This window comes from Sminthopsis crassicaudata, chromosome 6 (assembly GCF_048593235.1).
Source record: "Sminthopsis crassicaudata isolate SCR6 chromosome 6, ASM4859323v1, whole genome shotgun sequence".
Taxonomy (NCBI): Eukaryota; Metazoa; Chordata; class Mammalia; order Dasyuromorphia; family Dasyuridae; genus Sminthopsis; species Sminthopsis crassicaudata.
In genome coordinates this window covers 173,396,224-173,422,045 of record NC_133622.1, presented here as the reverse complement: position 1 = coordinate 173,422,045, position 25,822 = coordinate 173,396,224, and the positions used below count along the sequence as shown (strand labels likewise).

Sequence of the window (25,822 nt, the reverse complement as noted above, 5' to 3'; positions counted from 1 at the left end):
TGAAGTCCATATTAATTATATATCTGAAGTTTACATAATTTTAAAATTAAACTTGGCTGACTTTCAGAAAATCTCTGCCCTTTTTTTGCCTCTTTTTACCTCTTATTGCATTTATAGAAAGAAAAAATAATAATAAAATTTCACTTTGTTAAGAAAATGGAATCTGGTGTTCTTAATTTTTGTGTTATAGTCCAGTTTTTTTAATCTAGCCCGAAAAAGTGGCAAATTCTATTTTTAAAGTTGGGTTTTTCTTTGAAATGGTTCCTACTTTTAGGGCCTTTTACATTGGTTAAGAAATATACATAAGATGTAGTCATTGATACAACTAAATTTTCATGTTAGATGAGGAGTTCTGTTTTGGGAGGCCTAGTTTTGAGTACCTTAGTAGTAGTTGTTGATGCATGACTAGAAAGATCAGGACCTTATATGTGTATCTGGCAATACATTTGCAAAGAGAATAGTAGAACTCATAGATGATGATGATGAGATAGATAACCAAGTGAGATAACATGGAGGGGGAAATGGAGAGAGTCAGGAATAGACTTAGATGACACCTGGGTTGAGAGGCATGACTTGGATGAAGATACAGCAAAGTAAGGCAACAGATTAACTTGTCTTTGAACAGTCCTGATATCCCTCGGTTGATGCTTTCTAGTGTAGTAAACTAAAGTAATACTGGTAAAGAACAGTTTGAATTCTTATTAATTATTTTCTTCCATCTAATAGGTTATACCCCTGCAATTAAAGGACAACTTTTACATGTTGATGCTACCAGCAGTATGCAATACCGGACTCTTTTAGAAGCAGAAATGTTAGCAGTAAGTCCATAGTACATGACAGTGTACTTACACATTTGCTATACAGAATTTGCTTTACAGCCAGGTATCTAACCACGTGTCATTGACAATCTGGTGACGTCTGTGGACCCCTTCCCTTCCCTTAAATGAATAATGTTTTTAAATGCATAAAATAAAATACATAGAATTACAGAGGAAACCATTTGTATTGACATAGTTACCAAAATCTTTTTTTTAAAAGGAAGTTTCTAGACCTCAGATTAAGACTCTCTGATTGAGACTATCTTGTATAAGTCAAAGGAAGAAGGCAGTAATTATTCATTAAGGGCTTACTATTTATCAAGCTCTGTACTAAACAGTTAGCACTCAACATGGGAATACAAGCCAAAGAGAAAGATAGTTCCTACTTTCAAGGTAGTTACATTCTAATGGGGTAAGATAGTACATAGAAGGGAGATGAAAAGCTTGGTAGGAAGCAGGGCAGTTGAAGTGGAAGAAGAAATAATATCAAAATTTAGAGAATCAAAAATTTGAAGGGTAATAAAGCTTGGTTAGTCTGGATCCTGGGCCTGGTCCCAAAATGGAGGCCTTAAATGCACCAGTGAAAACTGTCTCACTAGGGGGATGTCCCAGAGTCCACATGGAAAAGTTATTTTGGATGGGGAGATAGAGCTTTAAGAATTTACTTCCAGATCTAAAGAGTGTTTCTAGAATGCCAGTATCCATCAATGCACCCTTAGGTCCAACTATTATCTTTCTAGGTAGAAGAAATAAAATCCCTCTGTACTAGTTCAGTCATGAATATTCTCACTGCAGCAGATTGTTGAAGTTTGTTGATTATTGGATTGAAGATTATTAATTAATTAATGTTTTGTTTTTTGCTTTTAAGGATTTAAGTTGTTAATTTATGTGACCAGAAGACTAAACTAATGTGATAATGACATTATCTTTTTTTTTTTTTTTTTTTTTTTTTTAAGGAAATTCTTTATTATTTTTTATGGTTAAAAAATGAATAATGTGGGGGGGTTGTTTGCTTTATAAAAACCTTTGTGAGAGACTTAATTCGTGCAAATTCTGGAAAAAATATCACTACATAATTAAAATGCTACTTGCACAGAACAAGATGCTATTACATAAAAGTATTAAGAATTTTGTGATGCTTAGTTATATCTCGTGATCAAATAATAACAAGGCTGGAAGCCAAACATTTGGAGTTGGGCATATTATAAATATATCTTGTAACCATAATTGGCAGCTCTTGTGAACAGATGGTGCTGTTACAGAGCAGACCCTCACCTTCTTGGGGGATGCAGCCTTTTTGTCCTTTCTGGTTATCATTCTTTGGCAGTTAACTTAGTGTGCTGTGAGGCACAGGGGAAGATTTATAGCCACTGTGACAATGTCAAGCGGGATCCTAAGGATCCTGACATGCCAGACATTTATTGTTCTGAAAGGTTTACTCTTTCTTCATCTGTCCTGGAGCGGGGAGTAGGCTTGTGGACGAAGCTGAGAGCTTCATCCATCTCTCCAGCTGGCCACCCTTTGTATTTATTAAATGTCATAGCTTAGTCTCCATGTTTTTTGAGTACAATATGACTCAGTATTAGAAATTAATAATTTAGAATTAGTAAGTTCCCTAAATAAAGCAGAGAGAAAACATTGAACTTCAGCCACAGAAGCCTAAAGCACTAGAGGTGCCTTCTGTTTAGCTCAGCAGGAAAATAAGTTTTAATTACTCACCATTATACATGATTGACTCTTCATTCCTGATGCTGTTTACACATTGTCACATTTTAAGTCCTTATTTTGTTCACAGTTTCATGTCAATGCCAGTTATCCTCGAATATGGAATATGCCCCAGACATGGCAGTGTGAGCTTGAAGTTTATAAAGCAACCTATCACTTCATCTTTGCTCAGAAAAACTTCTTTACAGGTAATTTATTTGTCTTAGAATCAAATATGAACAAATAAACATGTTTTCATTTAACAAATTTTGTTTGGCATAGTATATTTTCTGGCACTAATCATTATACTTTGTTTTCTTTTGCTTTTATTTATTGCTTTTATCCCAAAAAGAAAGTCTAAGAGAGTTCTCTTCCTTAAGTGAAGGAAAAGAATGAAGAAAAAGAAATGAAAGAAGTTCAAAATAAGAACAACAGTTTAACTTTAGTTGATACATTATTTCAATAGGAGAAATAATGTGTGCATCTCCTTTATGGAGAGGGCAGTAAAAGGGACTTCCCAGTTTCCAGTGGTATTCTGTATCATTCAGTAAACATTTCTTAAATGCTTACTATGTACTGATGATACAAATGCAGAAAAAAGTAAAACAGTCTCTGTTCTCAAGGAGCTAAAGTCTAATGCGGTTAGACAACACACTAAAGGATGCTGCTAAATGAGGGCATAGTGGAAAAGTCAGATAACTCCTGAAATAATGCAGCCAAGTGAGAAATGAGGAGATAACTAATCTGGACAACCTCCTTAAAGGAAAGTTTTGGAGTCCATGATTCCATGCTCCAATCATGGAGACAGAAGGTGGCAATGAGGAGGAGTCCCAGAACGGATGCAATCTTGAAAGGTGATGATGATTTTCCCTAGTAATGAATCCTTGAGTCCTGGTAGCAAAGAAGGGGTGCTAGCAGGTTACAATGGAAGCGAAGTACTGGTATCCAGATAGGTAAAGCTGGGCCATTCTATTATCATTAGCTGAAGTATTCAGTAGGAGTCTTTATGAATTTAATCCAATGTATTATAGAATGTGAACTCCAAGCTTAAATGTCAGAAAACAAAATACAATCTAAATCTAAGTAAAAGATTTGGATTTGGATTATCTGATTTTATATTTGATTGTGTGAGTCCCTTTAACTTGAATAATTGAATTGATTCTTTTTGGGAAAAAATATTTTAACTTTTCCAGGCATATTATAAAGATTTTCATTTCGCATGAACATAGTACCATAGTATTTAAAAAAAAAAAAAACATAAAATAAGAATATTTCTTTAATTTATTCTATTCTGTTAGAGAAGTTGTCTAAAGCAAAAACTTTTTTTCAAATCAGGTAGAACTTTTCAGGATGCAAATTTATAATCTTAGAATTATATTGAAATGTAAGAATACTTTGAACTTGGATAATACTTCACCACAGTTTGTTAAGAAAGCCCAAGTTTTATTAGGTCTGAAAGCCAGTAAACTGTTTTGCTTATTTGTTTGGTTTATTGGGGCTAATCTAGGTTCATTCTTCATCTATTTGTGTATCGGTGTACTTTTTCTTCTTAGGAAAATTATCTGTCCTAATGGTTTCACTAATATCAAGTCAATAAACTTTATAAAATTGTATATAGCTTAAATTTAGCATGGGAGGTAGTGGAGGGTACCAGATGATTGAGGTGTGCCAAAGTGGGAAGAGTCATTAATAAGGTCAAAAGAATGAAGCAGGTCTGCAGGGGAGGAGGAATAGAATACAGCCATTGTACATTAGGATTTTACTTATAAAATAAATGGTTAATCACCTGAATATAATATAAAATATACAAAATTTATTTGATTTTGATTAAGAAGAAATAAAAATCAAATCTTTGTAGTTTCTACTTTGAAATTTATACTTTTTCATTTGAAGGAAAAGGTCTTTATCAGGGAAATAGTCATTATTATACTTGTTAATGCTCTCCATATAGTATAAGTTGAGTTATCAAGAAAAGATTACAGTTCATCTTTAGATTTTAATTTTAAATCATCCCCTTTGTGTAAAAATATAGCAGAGTTCATGCTTATATACCTAACTGAATGAATAGTGAGTATTTCCAAAAAGATAAAAGTTGGGATATGACAATTGGGCTTGAATTAGTAAAATGATTATTTAATAACCCATTGTAATTTTTCATTAAGCATCAAATTTGTTGCTGTAAATAGGCTGGAAAGAAAATAGCTGTCATTTTAAGACAGAGTTAATTCTTTGTCATCAAGCAGACTTTGTTTAAACAGCTTTGGAAATAGCAGTAACTATATAAATCTTCAGCAATGTTGTTCTATCTTGTAGCAATTCAACTGAATTCGTCACGCAATTTTTAAGTGCTTTCTTTCATTTCATTGATTTCCCTAAAGTATTATGATCTTGCTGGGGTTGGGATTGGAATTCATGCAGGCAGGGGGATTAGGAGAGGAATATTAGAATAAGAGTGGCTGAAGGTGGGAAGGTGCTGAAACCTTCTCTTGTCCCACTAGAACTGTCCTCAAGTACAGGGGACAATGTCTAGAAAAATTCTGGGACTTTTGGCTTGGAGGATCAATTCCTTTTTTAAAATCCATGAAGAGGTCTGGTAACTATTGCCTTTTTACCATTAATTTAACCTTCATAAACATAGTTGATCTTCATGTTTATGAATCTTCAGTCCTTTATCCTCTCTGCAGGATTAACAGGATTAACAGTCTTTTAGTTTCTTCCTCCCTCCACCCTAGATTTCTGGTTTCCAAGTATTTATTTCATTTTCATGAGCTTTTTTCTTTTTCTTTTTCTTTTTCTTTTTTTTTGAAAAACCAGATTCTTACCATATTTGAAGTTGAAATTTAGACTGAATTCTATTATTCCAATAGAAAACCAACTACTTACTCTCATTGATTTTGCTTTTAGGTTCTAGTTTTTATGTCACTGTAAACAGTACAGTAGCTGACTTGATATGGCATTCTATTAAATCTCCCATTTATCCTGAAGACTTGTTGTACAATTATATGACTTGTATTTGTGAAAAATCTTGCCCTTCTTTGACTATTCTTCTGCATTGCAGTGGACTATTAAGTGACAGACTATGTGATCCGGGACTAGGAATGCAAAAGTAGAAATGAAATTGTCCTTGTTCTAAAACTAGGGTGAGGAGCCTCTAAATCATTTATATAATCAACTGCAGGTCATGATGATTTAAAAGCTAGGTACAACAACTTTCCTGCTACTTGATTTCTCTAAGTTGATAATTTTGTATGGCCGGAAATAATGTTATAAATATCCAAGTGGCCCTTGACAGAAAAAATGTTCCCCATCCCTGTCTTAGAAGAGCCACAATCTAGTTTGGCACATGCATAAAGAGGAATATACAGAAGAGTTAGAAGGTAATTTTGGAAAGACAGCAGTAGCATCAGAGGTGAAGGGACATTAGAAAAAGCTTCATATAGAAATTAATATGTGAGATGAATCTTGTAGGAACAAGGCAGGTAAAGAGAGAGCATATTATGGGAATATAGATGGACAATGTAAAGACAAGAAGATGGGAGGTATAGTGCTGTGTATGAAGAATAGTAAGAATATGGTTGAAAAGCATTTTAAATGATAACTAGGAGTTTATAGTTTGTCTTAGAGGAAATTGGGATGTATTAAATACGGAAATGACAAGATAAGAGTTAATATTTTAGGAATATTTCTTTGGTAATTGTGAGAAGAATTGTAATAATGATAACTACCATTTATATATAGTGCTTTAAGTTTCACAATTAATTAAAATACCCAACTATTAATTGCCTGGGACAGGATTTAAAACTCAGTTCTTCTTGATTCCACATCCAACTCTGTATATATAGTACCACTTAGCTAACAAAAACAAGGGTGGACTTGATGGGAGATTCTTGAAGCATAGAGGCTATTAGTCTTTTGCAATTGTGTAGGTTGGACATGATGAGGATCTTATCTTGAATTTTGAAGATAGACATGTCAAGATTTGGCAGGTAATTTGATTGTCGATGAGAATGAGGGGTAGTGGACAGCATTGAGTTTGTAAACTTGGAAGCCTGGAAAGATGATGGTTTCCTGAACATAAATAGGGAAGTTTTTGAGAGGGGTATATTTTAGGGAAGAAATAATGAGTTCTGTTTTGAATATGTTGACATTAATAAGTCTACAGGACAAGGGGAGTAAAGTGAATATTTTTGCCTAATTCTTACAATACATCCCTTTAAACAACATTAAAAAAGCATGTCAAACTAAATTCTGAGCAGAATAACCAACAAAACATTACAATTTTGTAATTTTTCCATCTTATAGCAGCTTAGGAGGACAGAGAGTTCTGCAGACAGTGGTTGTGGAGACAGGTGGGAATCATGGTGAAAAAAAGTGATATCAGGAAGAGATTCACAGGGCCTCCTGTACTAATACTAGGCTTTTGACCAGGTGCCATTTTGAAGCCCTATTATTGAATGTGACCTAGTTTTGAGGCACAGTTCTAGATCAACGAGTAACAATTGGAGTTGTAAAGATATTTCCTGCATAAGGTTTAGAGTGCCAGAATTCTCCTCAGGTCATACCACCTTAGAAACACCAAAAACTTAGAAGGCTTCCAGATCTAATTGAGAAAGTTTCAGGACATAAAAGTTAGATCAGGCTAAACATTTCACGCAAAAATTGGGAAAAGAAATGAGGGCAATGCAGGAAAATTATGAAAAAAAATTAACAGCTTATTAAGAGAATCATAACACTTAAGGAAATAACCCATAATACTTAGAATTTCCATTTGTTCAAGGAAAGCTAATGACTCCATGAAAAGTCTAAAGGGTGAAAAAGAATTGAAGAAAATATGAAACATCTCATAGGAAAAAACAACTGACAGAATATAGATTCAGGAGAGATCATTTAAGAATTATTAGAGTACCTCTTAAGACATGATCATAAAAAGAGCTTAGACATCTTATTTCAAGAATTAAAAAGAACTATTGCCCAAATATCTTAGAATCAGAGGGCAAAATAGAAATTGAAAGAAACCAGTATTCAGTTCCTGAAAGAGATGTAAAAAAGAAAACTCCGAGAAATTTTATTGAAAAATTTCAGAACTCCCATGTTAAGGGAGAAAGTATTCAAATACCATTGAACCAAACAGAATCACACAAGATTTAGGAGTAGAGGGCTTAGAATATGATATTCCAGAAGGTAAAGGATCTAGTATTATAATCAAGAATAACCTTCTCACCAAAACTGATCATACTACTTCAGAGAAAAAAGTGGATATGTTCCTGAAAGAGAATTTTCAAGCCTTCTGAATGAAAAGATCATAGCTAAATAGAATATTTAACATTGAAACACATAACTAAAGAGAAGCATAAAAAGATGAACATGAGCTATCACAAGAAACTTTAATAAAGTTCAAACTGCTATACTCCCAAGTGGGAAGATGATACATGTAACTCCTAAGAACTTTATCTTTATTACGATAGTTATAAGAAGTCTACTTAGAGGTCTTGAATTTGAGTCTTTTATATTGGGATGACCTCAGAAGGAAAAAAAAGCAATGTGAAGGCATGATCTCAACCTATAAAATGGCAGTGAATAGCACAATAGATTAGAAACCAAAAAATGTTGTTTACAAGAAAACACACTTGAAGCAGAAAGACTTACACAGAATTAAATAACTAGAGTAGAATCTATTACACAGAATTAAATAACTAGAGTAGAATCTATTATTTTTTATTTTTCGGCTGAAGTTTTAAACATTTCTTTCTTTCTTTCTTTCTTTCTTTCTTTCTTTCTTTCTTTCTTTCTTTCTTTCTTTCTTTCTTTCTTTCTTTCTTTCTTTCTTTCTTTCTTTCTTTCTTTCTTTCTTTCTTTCTTTCTTTCTTTCTTTCTTTCTTTCTTTCTTTCTTTCTTTCTTTCTTTCTTCCTTTCTTTCTTTCTTCCTTTCTTTCTTTCTTCCTTTCTTCCTTTCTTTCTTTCTTCCTTTCTTTCTTTCTTCCTTTCTTCCTTTCTTCCTTTCTTCCTTTCTTCCTTTCTTCCTTTCTTCCTTTCTTCCTTTCTTCCTTTCTTCCTTTCTTCCTTTCTTCCTTTCTTCCTTTCTTCCTTTCTTCCTTTCTTTCTCTCTGAGTAGCATGTTCACAAAAATTGACTTTGTATTAAAACTAAGGCATGAAAAATTAATATCAAATATACCCTTTTGGTACTGTGGTACAATAAAATTACATTCAGTAAAGGATCTTGGAAGTATGAATTAAAAATTAATTGTAAACTAAATAATCTAATCCTGAAGAATGAGTGGGTAAAAGAACAAATAGAAAAGTAATTTCATTAAAGAGATTGTTAGCAATAATACCAAAATGTGGGGGATACAGCCACAGCAATTTAGGGGAAATTTTTTTTCTAATTGTTTCCATCAGTAGATAAGGAACAGATCAATGAATTGAGCATGCAACTTAAAAACAAAACAAGCAAACATTGGACAAAGAACAAATTAAAAATTCAAATTAAATACAAAAATAGAAATTCTGAAAAGCACAGGAAAGATTAATAAAATTGAAATAAAAACACTGAATTTTGTTAATAAAACTAGTAGCTGTTTTATGAAAAACTAGTAACATAGACATACTATTGGCTAATTTGAGTCTTAAAAAGAAAGCAGAAAACCAAAGCACAACTAATGAAGATGATTTTAAAGTAATTATTAGGAGCTGTTTTACCCAAGTATATGCTAATAAAAATCAGCAACCTAAATGAAATAAATTAATATTTATAAAATATAAATTGCCTAGATTAAAAGAGGAAAAAGAATACTTAAATAATCCTCTCATTTAAAAAATTAATTGAACAAGTCATAAACAAGCCCCCCAAGGAGAAAATCCCTAGGACCAGATGGATTTACAGGTAAATACTATCAAACACTTAAAGAACAATTAATTGCATTACTATTTGGGGGAAAAGGTAAAAGAGGAGTCCTGTCGTATTCCTTCAGTGACAGAAATATGGTTTTCATATTTAGACCAAGGAGAACAAAAACAGAGAAAGACTACTACTGACCAGGTATTCCTAATGAATATACTGGGATCAACTGGATCCATGGTTTGTTCCCAGGCTGAATGAGAACTATCTTCTCCAAGAAATCAGCAAACAATGAGAGTTCTCAAAGACATATATATATATATATACATATATATATATATATATGAGGAGGGGGCGGATTTAGGTTGCTGAGAGCAGGAACGGTACTCTGATAGGGTGCTATGAGCCACTGGAGATGAGACATAATCAGGGGGAGGCACTCCAGACATGGGGAGAGGCATCTTGATAAGACGGTATCTGACATTCTGATAGGTTGGGATGGGGAGAGGCATTCTGATATTCTAAAACATAAGATCTTTTATCCTTACCAAATATTCTGATAAAGAGGGAAGGGAAGTTTTGCACAAGTAACCTTAGTGAAGCAAGGAAACTGAATCAGGACTGGGCCAGGATAATTATGGAAACTGAAAACTGTGGCATAATAAATCAGTTATGAACAACATCACAAAAACTTAGAATATACAGGAAAAGAGGGTGGTGATCAGTAAAGTGAAAAATTGCAGAGGTCAAGAATAGGATGAGGATAGAGATTTTTCAATTAATTGTTGGTAACTTTGGAGAAGGCAGTTTTAGTTGATTGATGATTTGGTTAGCCAGATAGTAGTAGGTTTTTAGAAAAGAGAAATAGAAACAAGTGAAATCTTTTTTTATAGTAGTTAGGCTGAAAAAGGGAAGAGGGATCATTTTAGGGGATGGTTAAATCTAGTGAGCTGTGTTAAGGTTCACAGAAATCTGGATGGGTTTGTAGCCAGTAGGGAAGGAATCAGTAGATCAGGAGAGAGAAAATTTGGAATGTATGGATGATTGTTTAAGCAGTCTTCTGGCGAGGAGATGAGGAAATAGAAGCTGAAGTACATATTGAGGGGTTAGCCTTGGTGTAGAGAAGGAACACATCTGAACACATCTTTAGAGTCTGTAATAATTTATGTCAAAGAGTTCTTCCATATAGAAAATGGGAAGAGAGGATGGTTTATCCTATATTCTAGCTATAGCTGATTAGTTTTTATAAATCATTGTGATTAAATTATAAATTAAATTCTTATTGTATCAGTTAGAATTAAATTTAAATACGTCTACAATATCTTTTTAATTACTTTAAGAATAGTAATCAAGGAAACATTTTCATATTTAAATTTTTTTTATTGTTTCTGTATTCAGAAATAAGGGAAATTGCATTTCTTGTTTAAAGGAAAAGTAAATAATAGAAGTGTTCATAGAAATTGATTTGGAAAGCACTTTCCTCCCAGCAGATATTGTTAGTGTTTTGCCTATGTTACATAGGAGGAAACTGAGACTCAGAGTCAGATGTCTCACAGATAAACATATATCTTTTCTTCCTCGTCATTCCAGCATTCTTTCTACTACTACAAAACTTAAAAATCTTTTAAAAATCTTAAGACTTTTAAAAAGTCTTAAAAATCTTTTGATAATTACAGTCATCATTTATTTTTATGTGGTAGACTCTTTTGGCTTTCTTGGATTATTGCAATTTGATTATATCATAGAACTTTTTATTTTTTTAAAGTCAAATTAACACCTATTTATTTTTACTTTCCTGAGTATGCTTTGTAATATTCTTTTAACATGTATTTGCATATAGATATAGCAATTATATCTTTGAGAAGAATATTTGGAATGTAATGTGAGGTTATATAACTTCTTTATTAAAGATATTATATTCCAAAGTTAATTGACAATTTTTCTGTTTCCTCAATCAATAACAAAACTCCCTTTAAAAAAAATTATTGTCTTACTAGAAAATGGGTTCTAGATAGGGGAGACTCATTTTAAAGAGGTAAAGATATGGAAACATTTAGGCTTTTTATGTTAATTATTTAAATATCTAAAACTGAAGACATTTTTTCTAGAAAATTCTTTTATTTGTGTGAATCTTATTTTTTTGTCTGAATCTTAAATAATCTTTCCTTTTTAAAAATCATTCTAGATTTAATTCAAGACTGGTCTAGTGATAGTGCCCCTGATATTTTTTCATTTGTTCCATATACATGGAATTTTAAAGTTATGTTTCATCAATTTGAAATGATTTGGGCGGCAAATCAGCACAACTGGATTGACTGTTCTACCAAACAACAAGAAAATGGTGAGAATTTTTAAAAATATAATTTAAGTAGTTATTCCATTAAGAACAATTCTGCAAGGAAAATTTGTCTTGATCTTTATTTCATGTGTACTAGGATTAATTTTTTTTTTTTCATTTTCTATTATAACTGTTTCAGTTTTTGTTGAATTAAACAGACTTTTTTTTTTTTTTTTCCCCTGAGGCAGTTGGGGTTAAGTGACTTGCCCAGTGTCACACAGCTAGGAAGTATCAAGTATCTGAGGCCAGATTTGAAATCAGGTCTTCCTGACTTCATGGCTGGTGCTCTGTCCATTAAAGTACCTAACAGTCCCCGAATTAAACTATTTTTTTTTTAAGTTTTATTGATGATTTGTATTAGAAAGGTTTTTAATAGAACAATGTTGAATTAAATTTTAAAAGAAATTCTTTTCTCTTGTAGTTTATCTTGCAGCCTGTGGAGAAACATTAAATCTTGATTTTTCTTTGCCTTTTACTGACTTTGTTCCAACTACTTGCAATACCAGATTCACTTTAAGGGTATGTATTACTCACCTTTCTGTTGTTCAGCCTCACCTGGCAGAGTAGGTGCCCATGGGTCTTAAATTCAAAAAGTAGCATTTGAGCTATGGTTCTGTCACTTCTGAATGTCAGTTTTCTTCCTTATGAAATGGGGGAATTAACTTGCCTCACTGTCTCCCTCATTGCGGGGGGGTTTCAGGAAAGGCCTTGGTAAACCTTAATATGAAAATGAGTTGTTATTTTAGTCTTCTTCATTTATCTTCTTCAAGGTAACAGTTTATAACTTGTGCACTAGCCTTGTTTTTGTTATTTGTTTATGATGCTTCAATTTTTATCTTTTTCCACTTACTAAATTACTTAACACTTGTAAAGTCTTCTGAACTCCAAATTCCTTGTTGGTAAAGTGAGGTAAAGTGGTAATGTTAGATTAGGAGAGGACATTAGCATCTGGAATCATGTAGAATGTGAAGTTAAAGCAGAGTTTTTAAGGAAACAAGGGCTTCTGAAAGGTCAAGGTGAGGTGAAAATGCATTCTGGGCATATGGAATAGCTAGTTCAAATGCTCCAAGGTGGGATACGAAGAGTTCTGTAGGACGACTAGAAAGAAGATCAATTTAGGTAGAGTGTAGAATGTGGAAAGGAGCCTAATGTATAATGAGATTGGGGCTGAGATATGGACTTTCAGAACTTAATTACACAGAAAAACTTCTTATTTGATCCTAGAGGTATTAAAGAACCAGAGGAGTTTGAGAAAGGCAGTGCCCTAGTCAGAATTGTCTTATTGGAATATCACTTTGGTGGTTTTATAATAAATGACTTGAAGAGAGTATAGAATTGAGGCAGGGGTAATGAGAGCCTAAAGTGTGCTTATCAACTATAAGAGAAGAGGAGACAGATGGGAGAGAGAATGTAGAGGGAGAAGTAATAGGATTTAGCAAAGGATTGGACGTGATTAGATAAAGGATAAGGAAGAGTCAAGAACAATGATGAGATTACAAACCAGGGTGATTGGAAGCGGTAGTGCTTTCTACAGAAATGAAGATGTTCAAGTGAGGGTGACATTTGGAGAGAAGGAAAATGAGTTGTGTTGGACATAGTGAGTTTTGATGTACTTGTGAGGTATCCAATGTGATTAGGCAATTGCAGGTGCATAACTAAAGTTCTAAATAGAGACTAGAGCTGGATATTAGATACTAGATTTACTTACCTGAAGCTATATGACACTTAAAATAGGAATTGATGAAATCACCAAATGAATGTGAAGAGGGAATAGTTAAGGGCCCAAGACAGAGTCTTTGGGGATAGCTAAAGTTAAAAAGTGTGAAATGGATAATTAATCAGCAAAATAAAATGAAAAAAAAAAAAGTCAGAAAAGGAGGAGAGCTAAGACAAAGCTGTGTCTTTAAAACTTATCCAGTATCCAGGAGAGTATTCAGAAGGAGAAGATAATCATCAGTGTCAAATACTATGGAGAGGTGAGAAAAAGCTGTGGAATTGGGAATGAGGAGATTAACAACAACAAGCATTTATTATGCATCTCCTGTGTGCTGAGGGCTGGGCATACAAAGAAAAACAAAAACCAGGTTCTGCACCCAAGGAGCTCATAGTATAATAGACCTGTAGAGTCTAAGGTCATCCATAACTTTAGAGACAGCAGCTGAGTTCTGAGATTGACTAAAAGTTGAGAAAGAAATGATAGAAGAAAATTGGGAAGCAACATGTATACCTAGGCATCTTTTTTGAGAGTGTGATTATGAAAACAGGTGGCTATTTCAGACCACCTAGTTAGATTTTTTTTTCCCCTAAGTTAAGGGAGACTTGGTCATCTTTATTGGCTGAAGGAAGGCATTACTACATAAGGAGAAATGTTACATTATTGAGAGGCAATCTGCTAAAAAGAGGCAGAGGATGAAAGTAACATAAAGGAGCTGACTACTTCATCATGAATGACTGAACTAAAGGAAGAAAGCATTGGGGAAGGGAGGGGTTAAGGGTGGGGCATATGTCATCTTACGTATAGAGGCTTTGAGATAGATGTAAAGGGAGAAGAGGAGTTCTCTCCAAATCTCTTAGCTTTTTTTTTTTTTTTTTTTTTTTTTTTTCTTTTAATGAGCTTCAAAATTGAAGCATTTAGAAATCTTGAAGATTTATTTTTATAGTTTCTCTTATGTATAGGGGAGTTTTTGAATCATGATGTCCTTAAAATTTATTTCATATTTCAGTTTGGCAGTTTGACTTTTTTTCTGGTAACTAATTTTAAAATGTTAATTTAGGGAGAAGATGTTGATCTTCATTTGTTTCTACCAGATTGCCACCCTAGTAAATATTCATTATTCTTGTTGGTGAAAAATTGTCACCCAAATAAAATGACTCCTGATTCTTGTATTCCTGCTGAGTGTCAGAGTGGCCAGAAAACAGTGAAACCAAAATGGCGAAACATCACCCAAGAAAAGTGAGTCTATGAGAACATTTTAGTTGTGCCTTCCTCTCCTTTGGAGGCAAGGTAATTGCAATGAGAATGATGGTGATGGTGAAAAGCACAGGGTAATATTCTGTCAATATGCATTTTAATGAATTAGAAAATGATTTCTTTACTTTGAATAGGACTGGCTGGGTTGAATGCTGGACTGTCCCCAGTGTGATGCTTACCATTGACTACACTTGGCATCCAATTTATCCTCAGAAGGCAGATGAACAGTTAAAGCAATCATGTATGTATTTTTACATGTGCCTTATTTTTAAGCCTTTTGATGTTTCTTGGTTATTTTCCTAAAAAGCCAAAAGAATAATACAAAATAAACAATCCCTCATCAGATATTTATTAAATTCTTACTCTCTTTCTGTGCTCAATGCATACCCTATATCAGGAGAAAACTTGCATATAAATCTGTCTCCATGATAGATTCAGAGGAAGGAGAGCTCTAATCATGGGGCATCAGGAAAGGCTTCATGTAGAAGTTGACTTGTGAGCAATGCTTTGAAGAGAATAGGATATTCTTAGTGATGGAAGTGAGAGAAGAGTGTGATCCATGCATGCTAGTGAGAGCTTGGAATTGGGATATTTTGTACATGAGATCAGCAAAGAGGTCAAAGCTAGTGTTCAAGAAAGGAGAGGAGTGATATTTAATGAGATTAGAATGCTAAGTTGCGACCAAGATATGAAGGACTTTAAAAGCTACCCAGAAAAGTGTCCATTTGGTCATGCAGACAGAAAGGAACCATAGGGATTTTTGTTAAATAGAGTAGGAAAATGATATGATCAGATCTGGAATCAGGAACCTTTATGGAGGATGGGATTGGGGTAGGAGCAAGGTTAAGGCAGGGAACAATTAGGAGCTTATTGCAACATTACCAACAAGAGTTGATTAGGGCCTGTCTACAAATAGAGAGAAGGGACTGGTTTGGATAGAGGTAGAAGTGTAGGGTGAAGGGACAAGGCAGAGTTGAGGATAATGCCAGGGTTACAAACCTGGGTAACTGGAAGGGGAGTGGATGGGTTTTTGGGGAAATATAATGAATTCTGTTTTGGATGAAATTGAATAAACATTTGGAGATGTGGAATTGGAGCCTGCATTTAGGAATAATCTGGTAGAACTGCTATTATCACCAGCGAGAGAAAGAGTATAGAGAAGGAATGGAAGAGGCCCCCAGAAAGTACTTTTAATTTAAAGTACTTCTCTAATTCAGGAGGCCTAATATGAAGATGAAGCAAAAGAAAATATTTATGCTCTTGTTGCTTAAAGCAAGTATAAAATCTTTGCAGAGGATTTTAATATGATTATAAATTATATTGCCAAATTCTTTATTGTATTAGGAGAATTTGTTCATAATAATTTATCTGTCTAATGTAAAGGTCTGTAACTTTTTTGGAGATGTCTAAATTTTAAATGAAATACATATTATAAAGTGTTGGTTATTCCTGTGTAATAGAACATACATTTATTTAACACACATATAACATGCAAGATGCTCCTATAACATTTAAATCTTGAATCTCTTCCCATTAGATTTCTGTGAATACCTTTTACATATAAAGTTCTTGCCTTAGTAACATAAAGCAGTTTTTTCATGACATTATGATACTGTTTGCAAGTATGTTCTGCAATTTATTCACAAAATTCACCTTAAAATAGCTAAGCTAGGTTAAATTTAAGTTATTTTTGTGGTGAGCAAATCAGAAATCCCTCACTTTTACATTCATGATAACATTAATGTCATGTATTTGAATAGCCTTTTGTGATAAATTTTGCATAGTAAGGGACTTCTAACTTTTATTGTCTATGATTTGTGCACAAGTATTTTTTTCCCTCACATTTTAAAGCTGACTATAATATTTTTGAATACATTTTTGAATGGTCAATTAAAATACTACAGCGAACTTCTTTAATTCTTTTGTATTGTTTTACTTTCTTGAGAATTTCAACTGATATAGTTGCTAACCTTAGTTGTAAAATTGTTTTTAGCATTTTCAGTATCTGTTTTGATGAAGTCAGCATGCATTTTTTATTGTTTAAATTAATTTTTTGTTTGTTGTGAAGTGTCAGAAATGGAAGAAAATATGTTATCAGTACTAAGACCGTCTCAGAAAGCATCAGACAGAGTTGTTTCTTCTCCTACAACCTCTTCACGCCCACCTATTGATCCATCAGAACTTCCACCTGATAAACTTCATGTAGAAATGGAACTCTCTCCAGATTCTCAGATAACCTTGTATGGACCTCTGTTGAATGCCTTTCTGTCTATAAAGGTAAGGTTAAAAGATGTACTTTCAAAATAGTAGGTGAAGTATTAAAATGTGATTAAAAGTTGAAAACAATTGTTTTCTATTCCCAACCACTTAAAAATTACTAGTTTTTTTGGTTTTTTTTTTTTTTTTTTTGATAATTTATAGAATGCTTTGACAAGACTTGTAAGTAAATTTAATGAAAATATCTTTTCTTTTTTTCTTTTTTTTTTGCTGAGGCAATGGGATTAAGCAACTTGCCCAGAGTCACACAGCTAGTAAGTGTCTGAGACCAGATTTGAACTCAGGTCCTCCTGACTTCAGGGCTGGTGCTCTATCCACTGTGCCACCTAGCTGCCCTAATGAAAATATCTTATTGCAAAGATGTTTTTATGTCGTTAGGTATACAGATTTTCAGACATTGAATAAGCAGATTCTTATTAATGGGAGGATATTTTAATAGGGACTGATTGACCCTGTTGTCCAACCATGTATGCCTTTGTTTTAAAAAGTCATTTTTAGCGCAAGCTTTTTTGACTATAAAAGAACTGATAGCATTTACATATCAATAGGATTTTTAATTTTACATTTTTAATATATAAACTGGACAGGGAGTTCTTAAGAATTTTCATCTTACATGTCAGGGATACCAGATATTGCTGGTTTCTTGATTTACCTTTTGCTGATGATCTCATTTCCTTTTCTGGGCACAGCATGTAGATTCCTTCAGTCTTACTGTGTTTATGCTAGTTACTTCCATTAGAGAAGTATATGATCATGTCTAGAACAATAGAGATGTAAAAACACATGAAGATTAACTTATTTCTAGACAATTAGTTGTCAGTAATGGGGAAATAATGCACATGTCTTTCGGAGAGCGATATAGCTCAAATCTCTGATTTCATTGATATAGGAATTTGTCTCTTAACAATTCAGACTGAATTGTCTGCATGCAGCTTAGCATATCTGTATGCTTAGCATACAGTTCGGAGCACTGAGTTGTTAGCCACTTTGCCCCATATATATCAAGAAACAGAATATGAACACAGGTCTCCCTGACTCTGAGGCCAATTTTCAGTCTATTACAGAATGTTATCTCTCCAGCATCTTAAGCAACTCAGCAGTTCAGGGAATTCAGATGAACCAAAGCTTAAGCAAATGAAAACATTTTCAGCCTCTGTAAGGAAATGATTCTTAGGACTTGTTTGGAAATTTATTTTAAAGCAAGATCAGCATGCAAATTAGAACTAGTATAAGTAATGATAATTTTTATCTTATTGCATTTGGCAGATGGTGTTTTTGCTTAATATTCCTTAAAGTTTTGCTTATAGCAATCTACATTCTATAAATTTCCCATGAAAAAATGTGGAAGGATTAAGATATGGAAAATTAGGTCCTTCAGTATTCAATCTTCCTTGACAATGTATAGAAAAAACTTGTCTGATTCTTACTTTTCCCTAATCAGTGGTTTCAAAGGGAATTTCTATGTAGTTCCAGATTATACCAGTAAACTTGTTTATTTAAGTAAACTCTAATTTTAAAAGTATATTTTGTTTACAAATTTAAGAAGAAAGGCAGTGAATGAATTACTTATAACATTTCTTGATTTTGAAATTATTTTTAAAGATCCTTCATTGACACATTATATAAAAGACTAAAGAATGTTCTTTGTTGTGTTGGCCACTCACAGTTCCTGTAGGAGTTTGACAGAAGCTATCTCTGTGTTAGATAATTTAGTAAGGATTGGTTGAGTGGCAAAAATGGATATTATTATAGACTTTGAAATACTTTATAGAATATAAACTGTATTTGAATTTGAACTGTAAGAAAAACTCATGAAGACATGAAATTTAAAGATTTCTTTTGATCAGATAATTTCAAAATATTTCTTTCCTACTAATGATTTATTATGAGTTCCTATAAAATTAGACATGCTATAGAATTTAGCCAATTGTTATTTTTAAAAATAAGTACTTCTGCGAATAGGAGAAAGCACCAATAGAACAGAAAAAAAAATTACTAATGATATTACCCAAAAAAGATGATTAAAAAAGTTTCACTAAGTATTTAGATACATGTGTTTATTTCTTTCTCATCTTTAGAAAACCACAAGAATAAACTTTTATGTACATTCAAGGTATCTACTACAAATAGAATGAAATTGGCTGATTTTCTTAAATGATTTTCTCTAACATTCCATTTCTTTATTATCACTTGATTGAAGGGATACAAGATATTCTGGTATCTATTGTTTGTTGGTTACAAATTTTAAAATGTACTCAGATAAAAAACAGCTGTCTTATGATCACATTAGTTCCTTCATTGAAAATATTATGAAAACCAGAGTTACATTTCTTTCTTTTCCATAGGAGAATTACTTTGGAGAAGATGACATGTATATGGACTTTGAAGAAGTTATTTCAAGTCCTGTCCTATCACTCTCAACCTCATCCAGTTCTGGCTGGACTGCTGTTGGAATGGAACATGACAAAAAAGAAAATGAGACTTCAACTAAACCAGTCCATCCTCTTACCTTGCGTCCTTGGGACATTACTGTGCTTGTGAACTTATATAAGGTTCATGGACGCCTTCCTGTTGTAAGTCACATGAAATGGTAGTATTTCCAATGTGTACTTTAAATTATAAAAACTGAGTTTTATGTATCACATATATTGCCACAATTTGTGGCAATAAAAAAACATTCTTCATGTATTAGTTAAAAAGTTTCCTTTTTGCTTTTTATAAACTACAGGATTACTTTAGTAAGTATGTTTTCTTTTGGTGTATATTATTTACTGTATGCTTTTGGGGGGCACAAAGGTAAGATAAATAAGACATGAACCCCATCCTATAGGAACTTGATAACACTCTAATGGGGAAAAATTATATAAATAAAGAACTATTTTTTAAGATATAGATTGATAAAAATCATAACAATTGGAACTAAAATATAATGTCACAGTTGAGGAAGAAAACATTACTTCTGAAACATTAATAGTTTTTGTAATTTAGTAGGAATTATTTATGTACATGCCAATATTTCTGTTTCATTTTGTCCCTAGAAGATTGTAGAATATTTTAGTATTTAGTGTATTTCAGATCCTCAAATTTCCCTGCCCTTTGTTCATCTATAAAATAAACGAGTTAATAGTAAATGACCTATAGCTCTAAATTCCATAATCCTAAATTTAATTTAAAATTTCAAAACTTAGTTAAGTCCTGAACAGCTTACTTATTTTCTCTGTAGGTCTTATAGGACCTCTAAGGGCTGATTAAAGGAAGAGGATTTTCTTAGAATTTCTGTTCCATGGCAGCCTACTTGCTATTAGGATTTGTAAGACTGGCTAAGGATTAGAAGGAGCTTCTTTAGGTGGTTCAAAGGTTTAAGCAGTGAAGCCTCAACTCTGAGACCAGATATGTTCCACAATGACTCACTGCCATGAAACAGGGTGAAATTTCATTCTGGAGGTCAACATTGCTCAGCAAATTTAATTCCCCTTTGATCTGCAAAGTGGTTATTGCTGACCTCAGCAAACCACAAATAAATTCCATTTTTATAGTATTTAGATAGTAGTACAGCTTTTTTTTTTTTTTTTTTTTTTTTTTAATTTGGCTATAGAAATAATAATGCTATGTTTTTTAGGAACACTAGTTTGTTTACATTCCTGATCATGTGTCTATGTTCTGACTATAACACTTTATCTTTTAGCATGGAAGCACTGATGGTCCTGAATGCCCAACAGCTTTCTTGGAAAGATTGTGTTTTGAAATGAAAAAAGGATTTAGAGAAACTATGCTGCAACTTGTTTTGTCCCCACTAAATGTATTTGTGAATGACAACTACCAGGTAAAATACAGAAGGCTGGGGACAGCCAACACTATTGACTTATCAGCTAATATTTTTAGAATCCTTGTGGTGTGATAGATCTAATGTATGACTGTACTAATAATATGATCTTTTAATCAATTTCATTTGATCTGTTGAATGTTAATTGTTAAGAAGTAGTACATTTTTATAAACTAAGGTGAATCTATAAATATCTTTTCTCAGTAATTGGCACATAATGTTTTGTGTTGAAATTTGTGAAGTGCTTTTTTTGCAGCAGAAAGGAAATATATTAATTTATAAATGAGAAGACTGAGTTACAGAGAAAGTGATTTGGCTGTGGTCACAAAGCTGAATGTCTGAAATGGGCTTAGAACCTGTGTGTCCCAGAGAGTTCTACACTTTTTCTATCACTAGATCATGTTATTATTATTATTATTTTTTTTAATCAGGGATCATTTTAATTGTTGCTCTGAACTCACTGAAATGACATTTTTTTTTCTTTTCCTTCATTTTGAAGGTTGACATAATCTGAGTTAACAATATGAAATGATGCTTTATAAATTTTAATTCTAGATGATAGGCAGAACATAAGAATGCTAACTTCCTTTTGAATGGTTAGTGGAATTGATATCTCCATATAGACAGTTCTTTTAATTTTTAGATGATTACATAGTTTCCTTAGACAATATTTTTGTAGTTTTCTTGAAAGATTTATTTACTGCCTTTTGGATTGAATTGAATAAAAACCAACCTCATTAGGTAGCCAGTCCATTCATTCATTTAATTTCTATTTGAAGCAGACTGCCTTTTTTTTTAAATTCAAAGCACTATATCAGTTAGTATGTTTTCTAGAAATCAAATTCATTTTGATATAAAATTAAGTAAGCCATAAAAAAATTTGAATTCTAGAAAATTATAACTACACATACACATAAGTTTTAGATTATTTCTTCTTGGAGATTATCTGTAACTATTTCTCAATTTATTTCTATGCTATGAAAAACTGAGAATTAACTTTATGTTAGAAAAATAATTCTTAAAGATTAATCTGGGTTAAATGATGCATAAGTCATAATTAAATAATAAGGTAAACCATTAGAGGTGTTTTACATAGAAAGATGGGGGGTAGTCTCCTGTTCACTTTCCATATTAGTCATGTTGTGAAATAAAACAGATTAAAAAAACCAAACAAACAAACCCAAAACCTCAAGAAAATTAAAGTGTGTTTCAGTTTGTAGTCAGACCCCATCAGTTCTTTCTCAAAGTGGATAGCATTTTTCAATCTAAGTCCTTCAGAGCATGTGGATCATTTTTGTTGAGAAGTTCAGTCGTTCATAGCTAATCATCTTATAATATTACTATTAGTTTGTATATGTTATCTTTCACTTTTTAGCAGCTCATACAAGTCTTTTTGGTTTTTCTGAGAACATCCTGCTTATCATTTCTTATAGTATAATAGTATTCTATCACAGCCACATAGCATAATTTATTTAGCCATTTCCCAGTTGATGAGTACCCCTTCAATTTCCAATTTTTTTGTCTTCAGAAAAGAGCTGTTTTAAATATTTTTGTATATATATGTCCTTTCCTGTTTGTTTTTTATTTCTTTTTGGATACAGCCTAGTAAAGGTATAATTCATATAGGCATAGTTCCAAATCACTCTAAAGAGTGGTTGAATCAGTTCAACAACTCCACCAATATTGCATTAATGTCTCATTTTTCCCACATCTTCTCCAACATTTTTCATTTTTGCTTTCTGTTAGCTGATATCATAGGTATGAGGTAATGCCTCAGAATTATTTTAATTTGCATTTCTCCAATCAGTAGTGTCTTAGAGCATTTTTAAAAAAATAATTAAATAGATTATTTCATCTGAAAACTGTTTATATCTTTTGATCATTTACTGTTAGGTTCTTACTAAGTGCTAATGAGATAATGAGATATTAGATTCTTACTAAGTGCTAAGTCGGTACTTGACAATTCTCTAGTTCCCGCCTTTACTGGGAGTTTTACTTGTGAATTCCTGGGGAAGAGTTTGCATGCTTAGGAGGAGCAAGTTCATTGGTTGAAGTAATTTTTCCCAATAGCCCTTGCATTATCCCATGCCCATTCTCTGGGACGATAAAAGAGGGCAGCTCTGGAGGAAAGAGAGAGTTTTGTCTGGACAAGACTTGAGGCTGCTCTCTGCAGGAAGGGAAGTCGGCTCTCTACAGGAAGGAAGAAGAATCTGTCCGAGAGATTTGAGTTGACACAGCAGATCTCCTCCCAGAGAGGGATCAGCAGCTTCTGGAGACAACAGCATGTTACAATTTACCAGTTGGGGAATAGCTCTTTTACAAATCTGACTCAGTTCTTTATTTGAGAAATAAGGTCTTTATCAGAAAAATTTGCTTCAGAATTTTTTTATAGTCAGTTGCTACATGTATTTCCTTCCATCTTATTTCCTCTCCCCCATTTATTTTTTTCTCTCTCCTTTCACCCTGTCCTTTCTCAAAAATGTTTTGTTTCTGACTATCCCCTCTCTCAATCTGCCTTTGCTTCAATGACACTCCTCTTTTCCCTTTATCTCCTACTCCTTTCCTGTGGAATAAGATAGATTTCTATATCCAATTAAATGTACGTGCTATTCCCACTTTGAGCCAGTTCTGATGAGAGTAAGGTTCACTTACTCCCCCCCACTTCATCTATTTTCCCCTCCATTGTAAAAGCTTTTTTCTTGCCTCTTTAATGTGAGATAATTTACCCCATTCTACTTTTTCTCTTTCCCTTTCCCACCCCTCAGTTTTACCTTTTTAGATATCATCCCTTCCTATTCTATTCACACTTATGCCCTCTATCTATATATATTACTTTGTATTAACTACCCTAATTATGAGGAAGTTCTTATGAGTTACAAGTATTATCTTCCCATGTAGGAATATCAATAGTTTAACCTATTAGTAGCTGAAGATTTCCCCTTTCTGTTTACCTTTTTATGCTTCTCTTGAATCTTGTATTTGAAAATAAAATTTTCTATTTAGTTTTGGTCTTTTCATCAAGAATGCTTGAAAATGGGGCTACTAGGTGTCATAGTGGAAAGAGCACCAGCCATGAGTTGAGGACCTGAGTTCAAATGTGGCCTCAAGACACTTAACACTTCCTAATCACTTAACCCCAATTGCCTCATCAAAAAAAAAAAAAAAAAGTTTGAAAATTCATTTGTCCCCCTGACAATTTATGCTCAGTTTTGCAGTTCTTGGTTGTAATCCTAGCTCCACTGCTATCTAGAATATCAGATTTCAAACCCTTTGATCTTTTTAATGTAGAAGCTGCTAAATCTTATGTTGTCCTGACTATGGCTCCATGATACATGAATTCTTTTTTTTTTTTTTTTTTTTTTTTTGGATTGCTTTTAATATTTCCTCTTTGACCTGGGAGCCTCAAGAGACTAAAACTTCCTCTGCCTAGAAAGGCATGTTTTCCTTGTGAAGAAAACATACTAAATCAGGCATTTGGTGTTCACCAGGTCTAGAAGAAAAAGCCCCCAAACCAAATTTCATCCTTGCTCCTGCCTTGGCTTATTCACTTAGTTGTAGCTACTGAAGCTTTAGTACAGAGGACCATAGATCATTTATTTATTTAGATCTTGAAGAGACCATAGAGGGCACTTTAATACAATATTATAATACCATTAAAGAGAAAGGATCAGAATGAAAAATTCAGGCCTTACATGAACTTTAGGTTTTGAAGTAAGCAGAACCAGGAAAGTAATATACAGGGAAATACACAACTGCAATCAGGTTAAGTGAAAAGAACCAAAAAGAACCATCAAGGATGATTCCCTACCACCTTAAGAGAGGTAAATCTCTGCCTCTCTAAGGCAATCCAGACAACTTTTAGACCTTTTATTGTTAGATTTTCTTGACATCAGTGAGTCAGTATTTATTAAGCACCTACTATATTCCTGGTCCTGTGCTCAATGTGGAAATATAGTCCTTACCCTTTAAATAATAATAATCTAATGAAAATAACCAACCCACACATGGAAACAAAAGCTGGAGTGAAGGAATTAAGTTGGTCTCTTTGAATCTAGAGAGAATAATTGTAATCTCTCTTCCTCATTCTATGTATTTGAGCACTTTCATGTTAACTCTGGAATCTTATACATATCCCCATTCTATGCAATATATGCCCAATTCTTTTAACCAATATTTGTTTAATTTCAATTTCAACATATTTCACTCATATGAGAAAATGTCTATACTGTCATCTCATTGGTCATATGATCATATGGTCCATATGAGATATGTTTGGAAATGGTGATATAAAAGCAAAAGATTAAATTTTAATAGTGCTTTTCTTGATTCTTATTGGCTTGTTGAGGGTACTAAAATTATGCAAACCCTCAAGAAATTTGATTTTTCTCTTGATTACTTTTTTCAGAGTCAGGATCTATTTCATAAAGTACAGTTTTTATTGCATATCTCTTTGGATAGTTTAAAGTTGTAAATGACATAGTCTTTTAGTACTCATTATAATTTCACTGTTATCAGCAGCGACCTCCTGTGGATGAAGTGCTCAGAGAAGGTCACATCAGCCTGTCTGGCCTGCAGCTCCGAGCACATGCCATGTTTTCAGCAGAAGGTCTCCCTCTGGGAAGTGATTCTTTAGAATATGCATGGTTAATTGATGTCCAGGCTGGGTGTCTGACAGCTAAGGTTACAGCACCACAGGTATGTTCAATATTCAACATAGTCTTAATATTTCCTAATTCGATCTTTTTTCTATATTAAAGCCAGTATTATGATGGGGAAGAAGACTGCTATTGTTCAGTTGTTAAAAATGTTGAATCCCTAGGTACTGAGCACCCTTAGCTGTCAATAAGTGACTAGAATACCCCTAAGTCCCTCTTATAGAAGCTATAACCAGTTTAGAACTTGACTAGTAGATGGCAAAACAGAGAAAGACTTCAGGTTTTGAGGTACAACTGGCCTGTGAGAGATGTGATATATTATTCTACTTGATGCTATCAAGAATATGAAACTCCCTCTGTTAGAAAAGTCTCGATGTAAGCCTGACATGTGAATCTGAG

The 25,822-nt window shown here is 33.1% G+C and overlaps 1 protein-coding gene across 7 annotated transcripts in view; it reads left to right on the top strand.

Annotated features, from left to right (window-relative positions):
• BLTP1 (bridge-like lipid transfer protein family member 1) overlaps positions 1 to 25,822 on the top strand; it is a 232,472-nt gene that overhangs the window by 46,765 nt on the left and 159,885 nt on the right. For 6 of the 7 annotated variants that reach the window (XM_074274114.1, XM_074274118.1, XM_074274120.1 and 3 more), the window contains 10 exons: positions 727 to 818; positions 2,614 to 2,731; positions 11,545 to 11,700; positions 12,119 to 12,216; positions 14,472 to 14,650; positions 14,803 to 14,909; positions 16,737 to 16,945; positions 19,291 to 19,518; positions 20,631 to 20,768; positions 25,284 to 25,463. In XM_074274114.1, the coding sequence (XP_074130215.1) occupies positions 727 to 818; positions 2,614 to 2,731; positions 11,545 to 11,700; positions 12,119 to 12,216; positions 14,472 to 14,650; positions 14,803 to 14,909; positions 16,737 to 16,945; positions 19,291 to 19,518; positions 20,631 to 20,768; positions 25,284 to 25,463 (1,505 nt within the window). The remainder of the gene's footprint in view (positions 1 to 726; positions 819 to 2,613; positions 2,732 to 11,544; positions 11,701 to 12,118; positions 12,217 to 14,471; positions 14,651 to 14,802; positions 14,910 to 16,736; positions 16,946 to 19,290; positions 19,519 to 20,630; positions 20,769 to 25,283; positions 25,464 to 25,822) is intronic. The other variant, XM_074274117.1, reaches the window with a different exon arrangement.